This window comes from Suncus etruscus, chromosome 12 (assembly GCF_024139225.1).
Source record: "Suncus etruscus isolate mSunEtr1 chromosome 12, mSunEtr1.pri.cur, whole genome shotgun sequence".
Lineage (NCBI taxonomy): Eukaryota > Metazoa > Chordata > Mammalia > Eulipotyphla > Soricidae > Suncus > Suncus etruscus.
In genome coordinates, this window is record NC_064859.1 from 25324687 (window position 1) to 25346693 (window position 22007).

The 22007-nt window shown below is 41.3% G+C and overlaps 1 protein-coding gene across 1 annotated transcript in view; it reads left to right on the plus strand.

Annotated features, from left to right (window-relative positions):
* Positions 1-22007, plus strand: part of AAK1 (AP2 associated kinase 1) — a 186188-nt gene that overhangs the window by 137223 nt on the left and 26958 nt on the right. Inside the window, 6 exon segments of the mRNA XM_049785043.1 lie at positions 64-218; positions 1829-1863; positions 1865-2197; positions 6814-7011; positions 17405-17634; positions 19047-19204. Coding sequence (XP_049641000.1) covers positions 64-218; positions 1829-1863; positions 1865-2197; positions 6814-7011; positions 17405-17634; positions 19047-19204 — 1109 coding nt within the window.

A 22007-nucleotide genomic window follows, 5' to 3' on the forward strand; every position in this document is an offset into this window, starting at 1 on the left:
CCCACTTGGTCTACTTATTCCATCCTTACACATGAATCTTTTCTGTTTCTTTTTCTTTTATAGACTGACAGATCCCATTCCCACCACAGAGACTTCAATTGCACCTCGTCAGAGACCTAAGGCTGGGCAGACTCAGCCAAACCCAGGAATCCTTCCCATTCAGCCTGCCCTGACACCTCGAAAGAGGGCCACTGTTCAGCCCCCACCACAGGTTGCAGGTCAGTAATTGGATTGGCTTAGAGCTTGCACCTTCTCTTTTAAGCGTAAATAAAATGCTCAGGGGTTACTTCTGAATCTGTACTCAAGGATCACTCCTAGTGACGCTGGGAACCTATGGGATGGTGGGGATCGAACCCTGGTCGGTTGTGTGCTGACCTATCACTAGTATGTACTCTCTCTCCAGCCCTCAAGATTCACCTTTTTGACACAGAATTGTTTTCTTTTTCCTTTTGACTAGGCACCATAGCCAGTGATGCTTAGCCTGTTGGTGAGCACAGGGAAATTCGGTGCTTTGGAGCCACCAGGACTGTACACTGGTGCTCAGGGGCCATGAAGCACTCGGGATTGAACTCAGCCCTACTCATGCTAGGCATGTGCTTTGCCACTTAGGTTGTGTCCTGGGCCCAAGAATTGTACCTTTCATAATTCTCCCTTAAAGGGTCAGTCATCACTTAACTTGGGTATTCTGTTTGAATGAGAGGACTATATTTAGCTTTCTAAAGTGGATATATCTAAATTACCAAGTAGGTAAGTTCAACCTTCAGTTTCAGCCACTAACAAGATGCTGATTCTGGGTGAATTTAGTAGCCAACAACTTACAGCCAGATATTTAGACTGGGATTGTATGACTTACATGTATCACTTTTAAGAATGCAGGGCCTGGTTCGGTGTTTGTTCTGCATACAGCCTACCTTTGAGTCCCTGCAACCCATATGGTCCCCAGAGCCTGAGTGCAGAGTCTGGAGTAACCTCTAAGGACTTAAGAGTGTGGCCCCCAAACAAAACAATTTTAATGAATGCCTTTGTCCTGCAATATTCCTCAGAGTGCAGAAATTGTGTTCATATATGGCACCATCAGAGGCCCATTAGGTGCAAATACTCAGAAGGCTGATTTAAAGTACTTTGACTTAAATTGAATGCTGAGTAATGAACTGAATTGGTGAATTAAGGAAGTCTTTCTGAAAGAGGCAAGTATTAAACCACAGTATGTCCACATATATATTTAAGATGAAGAGGCTCTCAGCTTCTCAAGTAATGCTTACTTGAGAATGCATAATACTTACCTGGCTATGCAGGCATGATAGTGCAATGCCTTGCCCTGGTGATGTAGCCTTAGTGGTCACCAAGCCAACATCTGCGGTGTTCAGAGGGCCATGTTGTGCCAAAGATCAAAGTGAGACCCTTCTGTAATGCAAGATCTAGTGCAACCCACCCCTTTGTGCTTCCTTCTTAGTCCTGAAGCTTTTTTTGTTGTTGTTGTTGTTCATTCTGTAATTTTTGGGCAACACCTGGCGGTGCTCAAGAGTTATTCCTGGCTCTGCACTCAGAAATCACTCCTAGCAGTCTTGGGGGGCCATATGGGATGCCGGGAATTGAGCCTGGGTCCATCTGGGACCTGCTACATGCAAGGCAAATGCCCTACTGCTGTGCTATCACTTTGGCCCAGTACTGAAACTTTTTGAAGACTACAAAAACTCATATCTAAACGAGAAGATACTTTCGGATTCAGAGACAGGAATTCAGGGATCTTGGGGTTAAATAGCCACATCTGTCCCTCTTTTTATTGCTCTCTCTCTCGAGCCCTTATGGACATTTATTTTCTTTGCAGGCTCCACCAGTCAGCCTGGCCTTTTACCTAGCGCCCCCCCCATCTAAAACACAGCCCGCAGCCAGCCAACCTCAGCCCAAGCAGTCGCAGGTTCCGCCCACTCCACAGCCACCTTCCTCGCAGGTCCAGGGTTTGCCCACCCAGGCCCAGGCCACTCCCCAGCACCAGCAGCAACTTTTCCTTAAGCAGCAGCAGCAGCAGCAGCAGCAGCAGCAACAGCAGCAACAGCAGCAGCAGCAGCAGCAACAACAACAACAGCAGCAGCAACAGCAACAACCGCAGCCGCAGCCACAGCCACAGCAACAGCCGCCCCAGCAGCCAGCGGGCACGTTTTACCAGCAACAGCCACAGCAGGCCCAGGCTCAGCAGGTGGGTGGTTTGTGATGGGCTTTTCTGAGCCTTCTCTATGACAGAGCCCCACTAAGTACAGTGGTTTGTATGAAGGGGTATCATGCATATCACTTATCTCCTTTCAGACCCCAGTTCTTATCCAGAGTGATCATTTCCAACTACCATTGTCAAGTGGTCCTTCTCTACTCTAACAGTACTTCCCTGTTCTTTGTGGCAGTCTTCCTACCATGAACAGATAGATGCACTTGTGTCTATTGTCTTTGGATATTATTAGCATACTATCTATTTTTATTGTCCCATAGATGAGTGTGATCACTCTGTGTCTATCCCTTTCCTTCTGATTCATTTCACTCAGCATAATACTCTCTATATCCATCCATGTATAAGCAAGTTTCATGACTTCCATTTTCTAACAGCCATATAGTATTCCATTGTGTAGATGTGCTACTTTTTTTTTTTTAATCCACTAATTTGTTCTGAGTCACTTGGGTTTTCCAGATTCTGGTTATTGTGAGTAGTGCTGCAATGAACATAGGAGTTCAGATACCTTTTCTGCATTGTGTTTTGGGCCCCTAGATCATAATCCTAAAAGTGGTATTGCTAGGTCATATGGAAGTTTTACTTTTTAGAGGTATGTCCATTTTGTTTTCCAAAAGCCTGGACCAGTCAGCATTCCCAGTAGCAGAGAATAAGAGTTCTTTTCTCCCTGCATCCCTGCCAGCACTAGTTGTTCTTGTTCTTTGTGATGTGTGCCAGTGTCTGTGATGTGAGATAATCTCATTGATGTTTGGATTTCCATCTTCCTGATGATTAATGATGTGGAGCACTTTTTTATGTACCTTCTGGCCATCTATATTTCTTCTTTGAGGAAGTTTCTGTTAATCTCTTCTTTCCATTTTTGGATGGAATATTATTTTGCATCCAGTTTTGAATCCATAGTGGTTTTTTTTAACATGCTGAATATATTTCCAGACATTACTTTTTGTTTTTTTATTTTATTTTATTTGTTTTTGGTTTTTTGGGCCATACCCATTTGATGCTCAGGGGTTACTCCTGGCTAAGGCTCAGAAATTGCCCCTGGCTTGGGGGGACCATATGGGATGTCGGGGGATCGAACCACGGTCCTTCCTTGGGTAGCGCTTGCAAGGCTTACCTCTAGCTTACCTCTAGCGCCACTTCATTGGCCCCTTTATTTGTTTTTTAATTGCTTGTTTTGATTTCTTTTAGTTTGGTTTTAGGACTTCAGTCAGCAGTATTCAAGCTGATCCTGTCTCAGTGCTTGCTAGTTGCTGCCAGCAGTATTTGGGGAATACATAGTACTGAGGACAGAACCCAGGGTTCCCACAGGCAAACATGCGCTCTAGTCCTTTGAGCTCTGCCCCAGAATTGCATATTTTGATGCTCATGTTTTCCCAGCCTGGCCAGTAGGATTCCTCTTCTCTTGTTTCCTGGGTTCTTTGATTGTAATATCAGTTGTTTCACATTTTCTCTCATTAGTGTAACAAGCCAGTCTAGACTCTTTCTGCTTTCACTTGGAATCAGCCATTTCTCCATGGATGGAGCTCTCTTTTCTTTGTTATGGAAATGATACATAGAGATGATAGTCTAGTTGCTAAACATATTTACTTTCAAATGATTTTCTATGTTTCTTAAGAAAAACAGGAATGTATTTTGTTAATAGTCTATCATGAATTTATATTTATATTCCTATTCAGGCTGGTCTTGAGAATTTTTGTTTAACTTCTGGGTTTTGTGGGGTTTTTTTTCTCACCTAAAAATCGAGATTTCTAACAGTGAACATAATTACGTAAGTTGACTCAGAGTTCAGGATAACCATAACAATGTGATTAATGAAACCAGCTTAATATTTTCTTTGCCTTTTTAACTGTTACTTAGAAGAAGATACCGTACTTTGTTTTATAGGGAATTTGCTTGCTATCTTGATACATCTTGCTTTGTTTTTCAAGTGCTTTTTATTTTCAAATCTTGGTTTGGTTTTTGCTTTGGGAAGGGTTTAAAGCATTTGTATAGTTCCAAATTAAATCTGCAAAAATTCTATAGCTTCTATTCCAATTGTTGTGGCATCCTTCATTTCCTGTTACAACTCAAAGGCATTCTCTTTTAAAGAGGTATTACCTGTTTTATTCAATCTGTTCTCCTCGTATTAAGGCATTGGATTTCTTCTATCATTATTTTTATAAATAGGCAGCTATATTTAATTCTTTGCTATCCCTTTAACTTCCCCCCAGGGGCAAACTATCTTCTCAGCTAACTCTTCGTAACAAAAACGATAGGCCCTTTTGAGCTTTATCTAGCATAAAATCCTTAGTAGTGGGTAATAGAGAGACATAAGAAGTACCTCTACCTTGGAAACTGTCTAAGATTTTATTTTATTAATCACTGTAATTTACAAAGTTCTTCATAGTTGGGCTTTAGAATACAATGTTCCAGCACAGATCCTGCCACCAGTATCAACTTCCCTCTACCAGTGTTTCCTTGGAAACTTTCTAAGAGAACATAAATAAAACAATTACCTAGTATAAGATAAATATTAGTAATTGTGAAATATACTGAAATATATTGAGTGTTTAAATAATACAAGAGGTTGGAGGCCAGACAGTGCAAAGGGTTGAAACGTATGCCCGGCATGTAGAGACCCCCAATTTGATCCATGGTACCACACGGTTCCAAATGCAACCCTTTGGTGTGCCTCTGCTGATCCCAACACTACTTGACTGAGCAGCACATATCACCAGGTCCAAGCATGAAACTACCCAGTCCACACAGTGAGGTGGAAGGCTCAACACAGCCCCCCCCCCCATACTTTTTTTTAGTTAAAAAAAAAGATGGAAGAGTTTAATAAGCCCAATATGGTTTAAATAGAAATGATTGGGAAATAATTTTCAGAAAGGTTTTCCCGTGACTATAGCTAGGCTCCCAATTCAATTTTTCTCTTCTGTGTCTCCATTGCTTCGTTCTGTTCATGTAGGGAAGCATTTTAGTCTTGATTACTTTCCAAATCCCTTTATAGAGGGTAAATCTTTTATTCACCTGCTTAGCAGATATTTATATAAAAATGATAAGGTAAGACTATCATAAATAAGATATAAATACAGTTATTTATTAGTACTCAGCTATGTGGATGGCACAGTATCCCATAAGCTAGATGCCCTCAAGAGCTCACCTGGGAGCCTTGTCTACTGTGCAACCTGGCACAGTGAGGAAGCCTGGCAGTGCGGGATGCTTGTAACCTTGACATCTCCAGCCAGGCTGAAAGACTGTCACCTGCCCCTTGCATCTGGCTGCAGATTTCTATTCAGTTGCTACCGAGACACTGACCTTTTTTTTTTTTAAGTTTTATTTTGTCCAAAGTGGATTACAAATCTTTCACAGTAATATTTTTTGGTACATATGTGACATTGAATCAGGGGCATTCCCGCACCAATGTTGTCCTTCCTCCACCCCCTGATCCCAGCATGCATCCCATATTGACCCTTTTTTGCCACCCCTTAGGCTGCTAGTATAAGTAAGTCCCATTCTGTGTCTAGCTTGTTGTAGATTGGGTATGGATTCTGTTATCGTTTGGCTTTGGATTTGGTGTTTAAGTCTGATCATTTTTATTTCTACTCAATATTCATACAACTGTTTGGCCTTGATACCCTCGATTATTCCCCATCAGTTTGTGAGGTGGAACAAGATGGTTCAAGTTATGGTGGGTTCTGTTTGAAGGAAGAAAAATAAAATGGGGCAAAAAAAATCAAATAAGCAAAAAACCAGGAGAAAGTCTTAAGGCTATAAAATATCAATTTAAGAGAAGAAAGGGGAAAAAGGAAGAAAAACATAACATTACAAAAAAAAAAAATCAAACAAAAAACCAAGAAAAGCACCATACCAATAAAGACAACAATCACAGAATACAACGGTCCTGAAATAAAAACAAAACAATAGCACAAAAACAACAACTAAAACAATGAAAACCCCCAAAAATAAAATTAATTTGTGCTTCTTTTTATTATTCATTATTTCATAGACACAGTAAATATTGGGGAGATTAGAAAGGGAATTCCCTTGGCCTAAGAGATACAGGGTTTCTTCGCCCTTGAAGTATACTGTCATGGGAATACAACTACAGGCTCCAATACATGTTCTTTTACTCTCCCCCTAGGTCCATTAGTGGTGTCTGGAAACTTTCCACTCCCATCGTGGATGATAAAATCAGGCATCTGTAGCTAGAGATCTTGGTATTTGCACAGATCATAGGATGGAGCCTAGGATGGAGTCTTTCTTTACGTTTCTAGAAATTCTATTCATCACTGTTGTTTTAAGCAAGTCTTCTGTAGTTGGTGATCTTGGCTTTTGCACCAATCCTAGGACGAAGCCTAAGATAGAGTTTTATAGAGTTTATTATGTTTCCAGAAGATCTGCTCAGTTGCAATTGTCTCAGTCAGACCTCTGGAATTAGAGATCTTGGTTGTTGTACAGATCATAGACCAAAGCCTAGACTAGGGTCTTTTTTATTGATCCTAGGATAAGTTCTGCCCATAAAGTTCTGCCCAGAGACTGACCTTTTATGGAATATTGTTCTGAAATAGGCTTTTGCTGACCCTCTCATTTCTAAACACTTTCTCCTGCAGTTTCAGGCAGCCCAACAACCAGCGATTGCTCAGTTCCCTGTGGTGTCCCAAGGAAGTTGTCAGCAGCAGATGATTCAAAACTTCTACCAGCAGCACCAGCAGCAGCAGCAGCAGCAGAAGACCTCAGCGGCCGCAACACAGCAGCCCCAAGCACAGCCCACCACAGTCCCACAGCCCACTCCAGGCCAGGAGTCAGCGGTAAGAAGGAGTCAGGGCTTGGTGCAGAAAAACTAAAGAGAAGCACAGCAGCGAGGACCAAGGAAAGGGCAAGAGGGGAAATGTAGCAGCTGGTTTGGATAATTGTGGATAGACGAAGCCACTTCCCCACTATGGCCCTTTCAATATTTCATCTTTCCTTGAGCTCTGAAGCACAGCATTAGAGATTCTATTAAAGGAAGATTTTTCTTTTTTCTATTTTAAGCTCATTCTAGAATTGGAGAGAGAGAGAGCTCCAAGGGCTGGAACACATGGTTTGCTTGCAGGAGCTCAGATTTTTTTCCCTGGCACCTGGTCTTCCAAGCACCAAGCCATGAGTAAAACCCCTGGGCATCATTGCAGATTGTCCAATTTGTAGTAACAAACAAAAATTTTTCTTACGAAGATGGTTCTAGACTATTGTTAAAGGTGGATATTCTTATCTGTTGCTCTAAAATTGGAATGACAGGAGAGTTCTTGTCTCGATCTGTGCCAGTTTTGCTTGGACAAAGAGATAAGGCAGAGTAGAGCTCAGTCTTTTTTCTGCCAGGGCTAATTTAGCCATTAAGGCCTTTCCTGCCTTGGCTCTGTGCTCACGAATTACTCTTGGTGCTCAGGGGACCATATGCTATGCCAGGGATTGAAGTGGATTTGGCAGCCTGCAAGGCAAGTGCCTTATCTTTCCGGTCCCTGTGAATTCCCACTTTTTTTTTTTTTTTTTTAATTCCCACTTTTAACCTAAGTCTTGAAAGTGCTGTGTGTGGGACACTGCTGTCACCTCATTATGTCTGCTGCATAGTAGTATCCTTTAGGACTTGCTTGCCTGCGACAGTTTGTATGGCCTAATCTTCCTGGCACTGGAGAGCCCTATTGTGTCTGAACCATCTTATCAATATAAATAATGGGTATGTCCACTTTTGTCTGCTGGCTGTGGGTAGCACCCAGCATTCGATGTCCATATCTCCTGATAGGCCTCATCAGTGTCAGCATCTTTAGGGACATTATACATTTGACCTGATAAGTACCTTTGATTCTATTCCTAGAGTTTTTTTTTTTCTGTATAGTAATAGAAAAGGCATTTTTATATATATATATATATATATGGTTTTTTGTTTTGGCTTTGGTTTTTTTTTTTTTTTTTTTTTTTTTTTTTTTGGTTTTTGGGCCACACCCGGCGTTGCTCAGGGGTTACTCCTGGTGTCTGCTCAGAAATAGCTCCTGGCAGGCACGGGGGACCATATGGGACACTGGGATTCGAACCAACCACCTTTGGTCCTGGATCGGCTACTTGCAAGGCAAACGCCGCTGTGTCATCTCTCCGGGCCCTATATTTTTTAAACTTTTATTTATTGATTCATTGATTGATTGGTTTCTGGGCCACACCCAGTGGCGCTCAGAGATTAATCCTGGCTCTGTACTCAGAAATTGCCCCTGGCAGGCTGGAGGACCACATGGAATGCCGGGAACCGAACCAGATTCCTTTCAGGTCGGGCGCATGCAAGGCAGATACCCATTGCTGTGCTTATCTCTCCAGCCCCCAGAAAAGGCATTTAGATAGTGTCATAGCTACTCTACTGCTCAGGGAAATACAATCTTTAGATGAAGGGAGGAAAAGGAAGGCAATGCATTTCTGCAGATTTTTTTCTTTTCTTCTTGTTTTTCTTTCTTTTTGGTTTGCTTGTTTGTGCAACACTCAAATAAACACTGAGAGATTAAGCCTGACTGCCTGGGAATCAATCACTCCTGGTGGTGCTCAGGGAGCAAGATGGGGTACCTGGGATTGAACCTGAGTTGGCTATGTGCAAGGCAAGTGTCCCTACCTAATGTACTTTTATTCTGGTTTCTGTGGATTGACTTCTACTAGCGTTTGTCACTTTTCTTTAACCAAGATGAACCTACATTTCTTCAGAGTAGAACAGGGGATGTAAATAGATTGTAAGACTCAGCTAAGGGTGTGTTTGATGTCTTTGCACCTTTAGGAAACAACTCAGTCTGCAGGTGTGTGATAGACTACCACTCTGTATTTTTAACGAGGTGATTTTCTGCTGTGAGTGGAAAAGGAGTCTTTTTTTTTTTTTTTTTAATTTAAACATCTTGATTACGGGCCCAGAGAGATAGCACAGCGGTGTTTGCCGTGCAAGCAGCCAATCCAGGACCAAAGGTGGTTGGTTCGAATCCCGGTGTCCCATTTGGTCTCCATGCCTGCCAGGAGCTATTTCTGAGCAGACAACCAGGAGTAACCCCTGAGTACCACCGGGTGTGACACAAAAAACAAAACAAAACAAAACAAAAAACAAACAAACAAACAAAAAAACACATCTTGATTACAAATATGATTGTGATTAGGTTTCAGTCATGTAAATAACACCTCCCATCTCCAGTGCAACATTCCCACCACCAATGTCCCAAATCTCCCTCCATCCCACCCCCCCACCTGTACTCTAGACAGGTTTTTCAGTCCCCTCATTCATTTTTTTAATATATATTTTTAAGTAACATGATCATATTTGGATTACAGTCATAACCAGAACACCCCCCTTCACCAGTGTAACATTACCCCCTTCCCCCTTCTCATCCCCTGCCTGTATTCGAGACAGGCATTCTACTACAATTGTTTTTAAGTTCAATAAGTTGTACTTTTTTTTTCTTAAAGGAAAAAAGTAAAAAAAAAAAAAAAAAAAAAAGTAAAGGTGTGATAGTAGCAATCGCCGTTGTTTGCATAGGTCCAGAAAAATGGGGAAAATGGAAAAAAAATCCTTGACCTGATTATTAAAAAGGCCTCACCTCAGTTTATTGGCATAAGACAGACTCTGGGTTCCAGGCAAACCAGTCCGTCCAACTCCAGTTATTCTCAAGGTCCCGGTGAAACTTTTTCACACTTTAGCTGTTGTTGGTATCAGATTCTTATATTTAAAGACTCTGGATTCTGTACATTACTTTCATCGATGTCAGGCTGATGTGGAGCATCCTCTAGTTTCAGCATACCATTAAATGCGGAGCGATCTGCCCTGCATGCAGACTGTTGCTGAGTTGTCTGGGTGTTGGGAGCACTCTTTGGAGTAAGTCAATGCCAAAGCAGTGGTAGGTCTTCCCTGGTAGAGGCTTGGATCCTGGTAATGTTAAAGACAATTGTGGTTGTTTCCATAGATGGTATCCATTGTTCAGGTGTGTATGGGCGATGCCCATTCTTCTGAGACCTGAGCCAAATCATTATGCCAGTATTCAGGGTAAAAGGCCTAATTACATTACCAAATTTATGTTCCCATCTCTATTAGATAAGAACTTGTTTGCGTATGTATTATTTCCCCATTTTAATGTGCCTATGCAAAAGAGAAGCAATGCCACAAGATATTGTTGATGCATCTGGGGGCTGACGAATAAAGTACAACATTCTCCGTAACTTGGTACAAACATGAAACCTATACATTGATATTCTTATTCTTCTACCAGTATTGCTAATAAAACAGATCTCAAAGGGGGGAAATCAAACAGTCAAATAACAAATCCAGTGAGGCAAAATTGTCACTATATGAGGATATTCAAAAATTTAAAAATTTAAAAATTCTGGGTGACACAACTGTCATCTCTCTTTTTTTTTAATTTTTTTTAATTTTTTTTTGGGTCACACCTGGCAGCGCTCAGGGATTCCTCCTGGCTCTATGCCAGGGGTCTCAAACTCGTGGTCCGTGGGCCGTTTGCGGCTCTCCGTACAACATTTTGTGGCCCTGCCCTAGAGGAATCTTTTTTTGTTTTGCTTGTTTTAGTTGTTTGGGTCACATCCCCCAATGTTCAAGGCCTACTACTGACTTTGCACTCAAGGATCACCCCGACTTTGCCTCCTGCGGCCCCAAGGTAAATTGAGTTTGAGACCCCTGCCTATGTTCAGAAATCGCTCCTGGCAGGCTCAGGGAACCATATGGGATGCCGGGATTCGAACCACCTACCTTCTGCATGCAAGGCAAATGCCCTACCTCCACGCTATCTCTCCGGCCCCAGCTGTCATCACTTTAGTATAATTGGGATCTGAGGTCCTAGCTAAAGAGTGATTACCCAGGATACACAGATTGCTGGCTAGGCTAAGGACCTAAAATTCCTGTTGTAGATTCAAGGTGACAGTGACCAGCTGCTGTCCACTACTAGAGCTTCTCCTCCACTGTCCCTCAACAAAATTCTCCACTCTCCACTTGCCTTATAACACCCTAGGTTCAATCCTAGGCTCCATAAACATTGGAAAAAGGAAAAGTGCCCTTCTCTCTGGAATGAACTAGGAACTTTCTTCTTGTCACTTGGACAGAAAACTACTTGAATCCCCTTAGTTCAGGAATAGTCAGTTAAAGGACAGAGTGAATAGGAGCAGAACATGCTTCAGGTCATGAGGCAGACACCTTCTAGCTTTGACTTTACTCCTTTCTCAGGGACCCAAAGACCTGTGCTAAGACTTGCATAAAGAAGCAAATGAGGGAAAGTAAAGGATGCCCTGCAATCTCTCTCTCTCTCTCTCTTTTTTTTTTTACTTTTACAAATTATTTTATTTAAATACCGTCATTTACAATTTTGTTTACAGTACAATTTTTTTCACAGTTACAAAGTTGTTCATGATTGAATTTCAGTCATAAAGTGTGCTACATCCTTCATCAGTGCACATTTTATACCACTGATGTCCCCAGTTTCCCTCCTGCCCCCCCCCACAAACCTCCCCACTGCCTTCCTCTATGGCAGACATTTCCTTCTCGCCTTTCTCTATTTTTTTTTTTAGACAATGTGATTTGCAATATTTTTACTGAAGGGGTATTGTGCATATCACTTTATCTTCTTTCAGCACCCAGTTCTTATCCAGACCATATGGGATGCCGAGATTCGAACTACTCTCCTTCTGCATGCAAGGCAAACACCTTACCTCCATGCTATCTCTTCGGCCCCACTTTTCCATTTCTTAAGCTTTGCTCATAACTATTTATGTAGGTTATTTTAATTTTAAGGTTTGATAACTATTTCATTTTTTTTCAATTTCTTAAGCTTTGCTGATAACTATTTATGTAGGTTCATATTTCAATTTCTTAAGCTTTGCTAATAAGTATTTATATAGGTTCTTTCATCCTTCCCGTTGAATACTTGCAAAGCTATAAATTTTCTTTTTTACACTGCTTTTACTGTGTCCCACAAATTCTGATAATTTGTGTTCTCATTCTCATTTGTTTTCAGGAATCTTGATTTCCTTTCTGTTTCACTGGTTGTTTAGTAGTGAGCTGTTTAATTTCCATGTGTTAAATTTGTTTCTCTATTTTTGTTTGTAATTTACTTCTATTTTCAGTGTATCATGGTCTGAGAAGATAGTTGATACAATTTCTATTCTCTTGATTCTATGAAGGTATGTTTTGTGGCCAAGCATGTAGTCTACCTTGGAGAATTTTCCATGTGCATTGAAGAAGAATGTGTATTCAGCTTTTGATATGAAACTATAAATATGTACATAGGTATATATACACTAAGCTCCTCTCCTATTTTTTTTCCTTCAAAACCAATATATCCTTGTTTACATTTTTGTTGTTTTTTGTTTTGTATTTTTTGAGGGGTGGGGTTAGGCCATACCTGGTGGTTCCCAGCGGTTACTCAGAGGACCATATGAGATACCAGGGATTGAACCCAGGTCTGCAGCATGCAAGGTAAATGTCCTACACACTGTACTGTCACTCCAGCCTCTCCTTGTTGTAGTTGTAGCCTGGTTGATCTAGCAAGAGGTGACAGAGCAGTGTTGAAGTCTCCGACTACTATTGTGTTGCTATTGATATCTTTTCTTCTAGACTATTAGCAATTATTTTAAAGTTTTTTTTTTGTTTGTTTTTTGTTTTTTGGGTCACACCCGGCGTTGCTCAGGGGTTACTCCTGGCTGTCTGCTCAGAAATAGCTCCTGGCAAGCATAGGGGACCATATGGGACACCGGGATTCGAACCAACACCTTTGGTCCTGGATCGGCTGCTTGCAAGGCAAACGCTGCTGTGCTATCTCTCCGGGCCCTATTTTAAGTATTTTTGCTGGCCCCTCACTGTGGGTATATACATTTATGAGTGTTATTTCTTCCTAATATACATATTCCTTGATTATTAAGAAATGACCTTCTCTGTCTCATAAACTTTTGAAGCCTTAAGTGTAGTCTTCTGATATTAATATGGTCTAGCCATTTTTTTTATATGACATTCTGACAATGAGGAAACAGCAACAACTTGATCTAAGATGCCCTACCTCATCACCTAATGGTAAGATGAAATCAGAAGACACTCCGTCCTTTGATATGTGTAAAAACCAGGATCACTAATTACAGAAGACTAACTCTGACAACCATAACTGGGCAGAACTTTTCCTGATATTAATAAGAAAGACCCTAGCCTAGGTTTCGGCCTAGGATTCTCACAAAAACCACGATCTCTAATTCCAGAGGTCTGACTTTGACAACTGTGAAGAAGCAGGACTTCTGGAACCATAAGGAAAGTCTATATCATAGCCTTCATCCTAGGATCTCTGCAAAAATCAAAATGACTAATTACAGAAGACTGACTACAACAACCGTGATGGAACAGAACTTCTAGAACCATAAAGAGTCTATCCTAGATTTCATCTTATGATCTCTGCAAATACCAAGATCTCATTACAGAAGAATGGTTTTGTCATCCCAACTGAGCAGAACAGTTCCAGGCATCATAGAAAGACTTTGGGGTTTGTCAATAAGCATGTCTGCAGCCTGAAGTTGCTCCCATGACAGTATGCTTCAAGAGCTGAGAAACCCTGTATCTCAGACCAAGGGAATTCCCTTTCTAATTTCTGCAATCCTTACTGTGCCTATGCAAAAGGGAGGGGGCCACAAAACTTTGCCATACCAGCTCTCCTTCTCCCCCCCCCCGCCCACTTTTATTTTCTTTTTTGTTGGTTCAGCCTTTTTAAGGGAGTTATTTACTTAACATCCTTTGACTTTGAGTCTGTATTTCCTCTGACTATTCAAATGTGTTTCTTTGTAGGCAACAGACAGTTGGATTCAATTTTCTTACTCATTTTATTACTCTGTGTCTTTTAATTGGTGTATTGAGAGAAATTATTGTGCCATCATTTTGTAGAAGTTTGGTGTGTTTGTAGAGTTTGTCTCGCCTAAAAGTACCTCTATCACATCTTCTTTTAAAATTGGTTTTGTAAAGTTCCTTAGCTGCTGTTTATCCATGAAGTTGCTTATCTATGAAGCTTCAAACCAGAATGAGATTGACTGGGTGAAGTATTCTTATTGAGGTATTCGTTTAGTTAATTTTTCACAATATCCCACCACTGACTTCGGATCTTTTTTTTTTTGGGGGGGGGGTTTGGGCCACACCCAGTAACGCTCAGGGGTTACTCCTGGCTATGTGCTCAGAAGTTGCTCCTGGCTTGGGGGACCATATGGGACACCGGGGGATCGAACCGCGGTCCGTCCAAGGCTAGCGCAGGCAAGGCAGGCACCTTACCTTCAGCGCCACCGCCCGGCCCTGACTTCGGATCTTAAGGGTTGCTTGTGATAAATTTGCTATAAATCTTTTTTTTTTTTTTTTTTTTTTTGGTTTTTGGGCCACACCCGTTTGATGCTCAGGGGTTACTCCTGGCTACACGCTCAGAAGTCGCCCCTGGCTTGGGGGGACCATATGGGATGCCAGGGGATTGAACCGCAGTCCGTCCTTGCTAGCGCTTGCAAGGCAGACACCTTACCTCTTGCACCACCTTCCTGGCCCCAAATTTGCTATAAATCTTAAGGATGTTCCTTTGTAATTTTCTTCTTTGATCTTTCTGCTTTCAGTATTTTATCTCTATAGTTTTCATCATTGTAACTAGAATGTGCCTTGGAGTGTTTTTATTTGGGTCTCTGTTTGCTGGTATTCTTTGGACATACAGTATGTGGGTGCATGCATTCTTCAGTTCTGGGAACTTCTCAGCAATGAAGTCTTTGACTGTTGCTTCTTCATGGGGGTTTTCTTCCTGGCTCTCTTGTATCCCAATGATTATTATGTTATTTCTGTTGAATTTATTCCAAAGTTCTATTGTCATCTTTTTTGTTATCACTTATTTTGAGCATATTTTCTATTTTCTTTTTTATTTATTTGAAGACTCTTTTCCATCTTCTGCTTTTGTCAAGCTCACTGATTCTTTCTTCATCAGCTGTTACTCTGCTAGTGAGGCCTTTTAATGAGTTTTTTATTTTATCTACCAAGTTTTTCAGTTTGTCGTTTCTATTCTAGTCTACTCTCATATCCTATTACGTCTTACTGGCTGTCCATTTCATGGTTTTTTTTTTGAGTTCCTCAAACTAAACATTTCTTCTCTAAAGTGTCTATCAGATAAGTTATATAAATGGCTTATACTAGTTGGATCTTCAGAATGACTATCTTCATTCACTAAGGATGAATTCTGGATTGCTTTCTCATTGTGACTTTTGTAGGGTGGTGTGTTGTTTTTTTACATATTGTGGTGTGGCTCGTTGACTAGAAGAAATATGCAGATGCAAAGTGAAACAGAGCAGCCACACTCATCTCAGGGTGCACTGACCTGTGGTGAAAATGACTCTTCAGAGTTCAAAAGAAGACCGATGGCCTGTTTGTCTGCCTAATTTTTTTCACCCTACAGCATCTTAGTCATCTGTAAAGGGAAAATGACCCTTACCATTGAGATTTTAACTGCCTGAAATAACCTAAGAAAGGGAGTCACAGCAATAGTACAGCTGGTAGGGCACTTGCCTCGCATGTGTTGAGGCAACTTCAATACCTGGCATCACTTATATCCCACTGAGCACTTGCAGGAATGATTCTTGAGTGCAGTGCAAGGAGTAAACCCTGAGCATGAGTTTGTGGACTCGTTTCTGTCTGCAGGGACTAAAAGACTAAAAACCACTGATTAAGATATTTCAAAGAGGGCTGGAGTGACAGTGCAACGGTAGGGCATTTGCCTTGCATGCGGCTGACCCAGGATGGATCCCCGGCATCCCATATGGTCCTCTGAGCATATAGCCAGGAGTAACCCCTGAGCATCACTGGCTGTGGGCCAAAAACCAAAAAGAAAAAAAAAGATATTTCAAAGAAATGTTCTCGCCCTTGTAGCATCCTTATAATGACTGTCATAAACTCCATGAGCAATTACAGTCCTGCCCTTAAAGCCTTTCCAGTTCCTGTGTGTTGATTAGATTGACTGCAGCTGCAATGGCCTGGGAGCCTACAGGACATTGTGGCCCTGGCACACTGGTCAGAGCATGCTGCTGGCTGCTGCTACCTAGGATCCAAGTTCTATTGTTGTTTGTACCTTCTATTGTGTCCCTGAATTGGTGAGTGACTATATACTCACTCATGCATGTAGCCCATCTCAGTAAAACTCAAAGTCTGAGTTAGTATAAGAAAATTACCAACCGTCAGTATCCTGATGTAGGCAGCTGGACATTCTGATTTCTGAACAGGACCATTCCTTACTTGATACAGAATAGGGGTGCTGAGCTGCAGTTTGGAGAGCAGCTGATTTAATCAGAAATGAGGGCCTAGATAGTGGAAAGTTATATACCTCAGGAATGTAATGGTCTTAAATTGTGGTATCTCTGGTTTGACAAAATCGGGGGAAAGATCAATGGCCTAAATGTTACTTGTGCTCATTTTCCTCTTTTTTTTTTCTGTGGTATCAGCTTGTTCTACCTTGGAAAATGGCCCACATCTCAAGTCTCTATGTTATTAGATCAGTCCATCACCAAAGACTTACTATGATTTTACTCTGGTTACTGAATTCTTCGACATCATTTCTAAAATGAGAAAATGAAATGTTAATTTCTCCGGCCCAGTATTAGGCATTTTCTTGAGGATTGCCACACTAAAGAGTCTTAATGGAAGAAAATGCTCTGCCATTAGTCTAATTTATTGCAAACTAGTGGTTAGATGTCTGTTAAAGTATCCAGGATCTCTTAGCAATCATTCAGCTCAAAGGTGTTTATCTGGAAGTGTGTTTTCATTGACTTCTGATTGTAGGAGAGAAGTATAACACTTTTCAGAGGCATTCTCAATGAACACAGACACATTCTGTGACCCCAGAAGCAGATAGGGTCCCTTTGAAGACATTCTAGGTCTTTAGAGATAGGGATTAGCTTCTTCAGTCATGAGTTCTGGGTTGAATTGCTTATAGATATCCTGTCTATCATTCTTGTGAAGATTGACATTTACACAAAAGTATTAGCAAAATACCATGTTGGTATCAGTCTCAGAATTTCAGCTCATATAGCCAAAGCTGATTTTTCCTTTCCACTTAGTATTGAGAAAATCTATTATTAGAGTTCCATTTTAGCATGCACGTGATGTTTTGGTGATGCTTGCCTATTTATGTTTTCCCCTCCCCTTTTTCTCTCTCTTCTTTGCAGATTCAAGCCCCAGTACTACAACAGCCAAAGGTTCAAACTACTCCACCCCCTGCTGTCCAAGGGCAGAAATCTGGATCTCTCACGCCTCCATCATCCCCGAAGACTCAGCGCACTGGGCACAGGCGGATTCTCAGTGACGTAACTCACAGTGCAGTCTTTGGGGTACCTGCCAGCAAATCCACCCAGCTGCTCCAGGCAGCTGCAGCTGAAGCCAGTCTCAATAAGTCCAAGTATGTGGTGCTTCCCCTTTATTCTTCATATATTTGTGCCCAGGGCTGCTATCGCCTTTCCTGTGTGAGCCTTTGCCTGTGAATGTAGCTGTATGTAGACATGTGTGAATCTGAGGCCATTCTGATTCAAAGACATAATTTTCCTTGTGCCTCACTGTTTCTATTTTCTTATTAAGTCTTTGCTCTATAGAATGTTTACTAGATTCTTGGTTTGGCCTAGTCTATCTATATTGACAGTCTTCATTTGGTTTCCCTGTGACTGTGGGGTAATATCTAAAATCACTGGTTTTTACACAAAGACCCATTGGATCATACTGATGGACTTACCAGTGTTCGTTTTTGAGTGTCTTTGCTGCTGACATGTCCGTAACTGCTACTGTCCTTGTTGTGCATCTAAGAAATAGTATTTTTGGGGGTTGGAGCGGTGGCGCTAGCAGTAAGGTGTCTGCCTTGCAAGTGCTAACCTAGGATGGACTGTGGTTCAATCCCCCGGCATCCCATATGGTCCCCCAAGCCAGGAGCGATTTCTGAGCGCATAGCGAGGAGTGTGGCCCAAAGACCCAAAAAAAAAAATTTTTTTTTCATTAAAATGTATGCCAGAGGTTACCTTTTTTCTGATCTTCCTTCTGGTAGTTTGTATAAATTTTTCTGGAACTTTTAATATATATATATATATATATATATATATATATATATATATATATATAACATGCTGTAATAATATTTGCTTGTATATATAACTGTCCTAGCTATGAGTACTTCCAAGAGTGTGGAAATGGAAAATCATATCTTAATCTTTGAAAACCCAGTATCTAACTCTGTGCCCGTCATAAAGTAGAATTCAGGGAACACAGAGTAAGTCATTTTCAGACCTTAACTTTCCTGGAATCATGCACTTTAATGCTTGAAAAATCTTTAAGTCATTAGGGAAATGCTAAGAGAGAATTCAGAAGATATTAGGTAATAATACATCACCTAATGATCTGTTTCTCTTTAGTTATAATGCTGACCACTAATGGTGACCTTTAATTCTGTGAGTGCTAGATCCTGACAGATGGGCGGCAGTCTGATTAGGCATCAGTTTGTGTGGAAGTGACAATGGTTATCACAGGAAAGACAAGCCTAACAGCAGATTACTTTGGGGTTATGCATGGAAAGGTTCTTCAGGAGAGACAAGAGATTAAAGTAGTGGGCAATAGTGAGTCATGAAGAAAAGGGTGGCATTTATTTCACTCAGTGGGAAAGAGTATCTGGAAAGTGTTCCATTACTGTGGAAAGCATTTTTAGGAAAATGCTATGGAAAATAATAGTTTGACTCAGAAAATAATTTGCTCATGAAATAAAAAAAGAGGTTGACTCTGTTCAACTTTTATGTTTTTGTTTTTATCTCGTGGGGGTGGGAATCTACCTAGGTCAGCAACCACCACTCCTTCGGGTTCCCCTCGGACCTCTCAGCAAAATGTTTATAATCCATCAGAGAGTTCTACGTGGAATCCATTTGATGACGATAATTTCTCCAAACTGACAGCTGAAGAACTGCTAAATAAGGACTTTGCCAAGCTGGGGGAAGGTGCGTAATTGATGTCTTTTTTGTAATTCTCCAACTAGGGAGGGATGGTACATGGTAAATGCAGGCCTGGATCAGACTTTCCTTCAAAGGCTTGATTTGGAACTGTGAATACAAATCAAAAGGCATTTTTCACAGTAATGTCTCATCAGCCTTATTATTTCAGAAAGTCATAGCTGCTGGTCTGTTTGAGTTGCCTTTACCAGATTCTGAATCTCCTTCACTGTGATCAGAGGTTGTTTTTATTTTGTTGTTGTTTGTTTGTTTCTGGACCACACCTGGTGGCGCTCAGGGGTTACTCCTGGCTCTGCACTCAGAAATCTCTCCTGCTAGGCTTGGGGGACCCTAGGGTATTCCAGGGATTGAACCCTGCTCTATCCCGGGTCGGCTGCATGCAAGGCAAATGCCCTACCACTGTGTTATCACTCCGGCCCCTATAATGAGAGTTGTATAGTGATGTTGAGTGACCACAGATGGGAAAAAGGAAAGAAATGGTGTTGTCATTTCTACCCTTACACTTTCAGTCTAATTTTGAAAACAGAAAACACACACACAACACACACAACACATATACACATACTCATGCACACACAATTGCACAAACACACATTCTTAAAAATAGCAGGCACCCTGGGAAAAATTCAGCAATATGATACAGTTCAAAAAAGTACCCCAGAATAAAACAAGAACTTTATCAAACAAGAGGAATATCAAACTGAGAAAATGGTATTTGGGGCATTTTAGCTATTTATTTATTTATTTATTTATTTATTTATTTATTTATTTAATTGGTTTTTGGGTCACACCCAGCACCACTGGCTCAGGGGTTATTCCTGGCTCTACCCTTACCGGATGCTGGGATTCAAATCACCATCCTTCTGCAGGTGAGGCAAACACCTTACCTCCATGCTGTCTCTCCGACCCCTAGCTAACACACACACACACACACACACACACACACACACACACACACACACACACACACACACACACACACCTTACCTCCATGCTATCTCTCCGACCCCTAGCTAACACACACACACACACACACACACACACACACACTTTTTTTGGTCACACCCGGCAGCACTCAGGGATTACTCCTGGCTCTATCTATGCTGAGAAATCTCAGAAATTGCTCCTGGCAGGCTTGAGGCACCATATGGGATGCTGGGATTTGAACCACCATCCTTCTGCATGCAAGGCAAACAAACACCTTACCTCCAAGCTATTTCTCCAGCCCCCTAGTTAATATTTTCACTATGTTCATTACTTTATTGCCTGTGGGGTGAGTAGGCCCACATATCTGTGCTGGTAACAAAGCCTGGGAGTCCTGCATATGCCCCTAAATCTGGCCCTTTGAGCCAGATTTTTATTTTATTTATTTGTTTGTTTGTTTGTTTATTTATTTATTATTTATTATTTTCATTTTTTTGTCTTTTTAAACTGATGAGAAGGCAGAGGATTTAACTTTGACAACCAGTTGTCAAATTGTGTTATTTGTTTACCAAACCCATTACCAGAGTGGGCCCTATCGCCACCTGGTGGCACTGGAACTCTCTGCAGGCTCTTACCAGTGGCACAATTACAAGATTGATTTGCAAAGGAAAGGGAATTTTTTGTTTTTGTTTTTGTTTTTTTTTTGTTTGTTTGTTTGTTTGTTTTGGGGCCACACCCAGTGACGCTCAGGGGTTATTCCTGGCTATTTGCTCAGAAATCGCTCCTGGCTTGGGGGACCATATGGGACGCCAGGGATCAAACCATGGTCTGTCCTAGGTCAGTCACATGCAAGGCAAAAATGCCTTACCACTGCGCCACCACTCGGGCCCCTACAAAGGGAATTTTCTGAGCAAAATTTCTCAAGGACAAAGTAAAGAGAGCCCTATATAAACAAAGGAGTTTCACAGGCTATATTTAATGCTAGAATTTTGGGGTTCAGTTTAATGACTTCCAAGTCTTAATTCTTGAGTCTATTTTGATGATTTTGTTTCTCCTCATTCAGTTGCTGACTTTCACGTTCAGTTTCTCTTTGGGGCTGCACTTCATAGTATCTCATGCTGCCATCACCACCCTCTGCTCATGTGCCCTCCAAAACTATTTCCCATATGGAAAAGAACTCACCAAATGCTTTAGAATTAGAAGAAACAAACAGAGGAAGGGTTTGGGGCATCTACTCTGAGATGTGCTCCTACTCCTGCACTTTTGGGCTTCAGCTCTGGCATCACTTTTATTGATTTAATTAGTTTATTGTTTCTAAGAAAGAAAAAAATTTTTCAGTTTGCCATGAAATGGACAGAACTATAAGATATGCTGAGTGACACCAGACAGAAGGAAAGGGATAGATCCAAATCATTTCTCTCATGTGGACCTTAAAGATACACAGCCAGGTGGCAATAAAGGGTCACTGGCAACACAGCAAGAAAACTAATCCACATAAACTGAGTTATTCAGGGTGGCATGTGAAAGAGGGAAAATAGGAGACTTGGGAGAGTGAAGTGGGTACCCAGTGAGGGGGATGGTGTTGGAATTATGTACATGTGAAACCACTGTTAACAGTATTGTAAATCAAAGAGCCTCAGAAAAGTTTTTTTAATGCCTTTAATTATAAGATATACACACTAGGGGCCGACAAGGTGGCGCTAGAGGTAAGGTGTCTGCCTTGCAAGCGCTAGCCAAGGAAGGACTGTGGTTCGATCTCCCAGCGTCCCATACGGTCCTCCCAAGCCAGGTGCAATTTCTGAGCGCTTAGCCAGGAGAAAACCCTGAGCATCAAATGGGTGTGGCCCGAAAAAAAAAAAAAAAGATA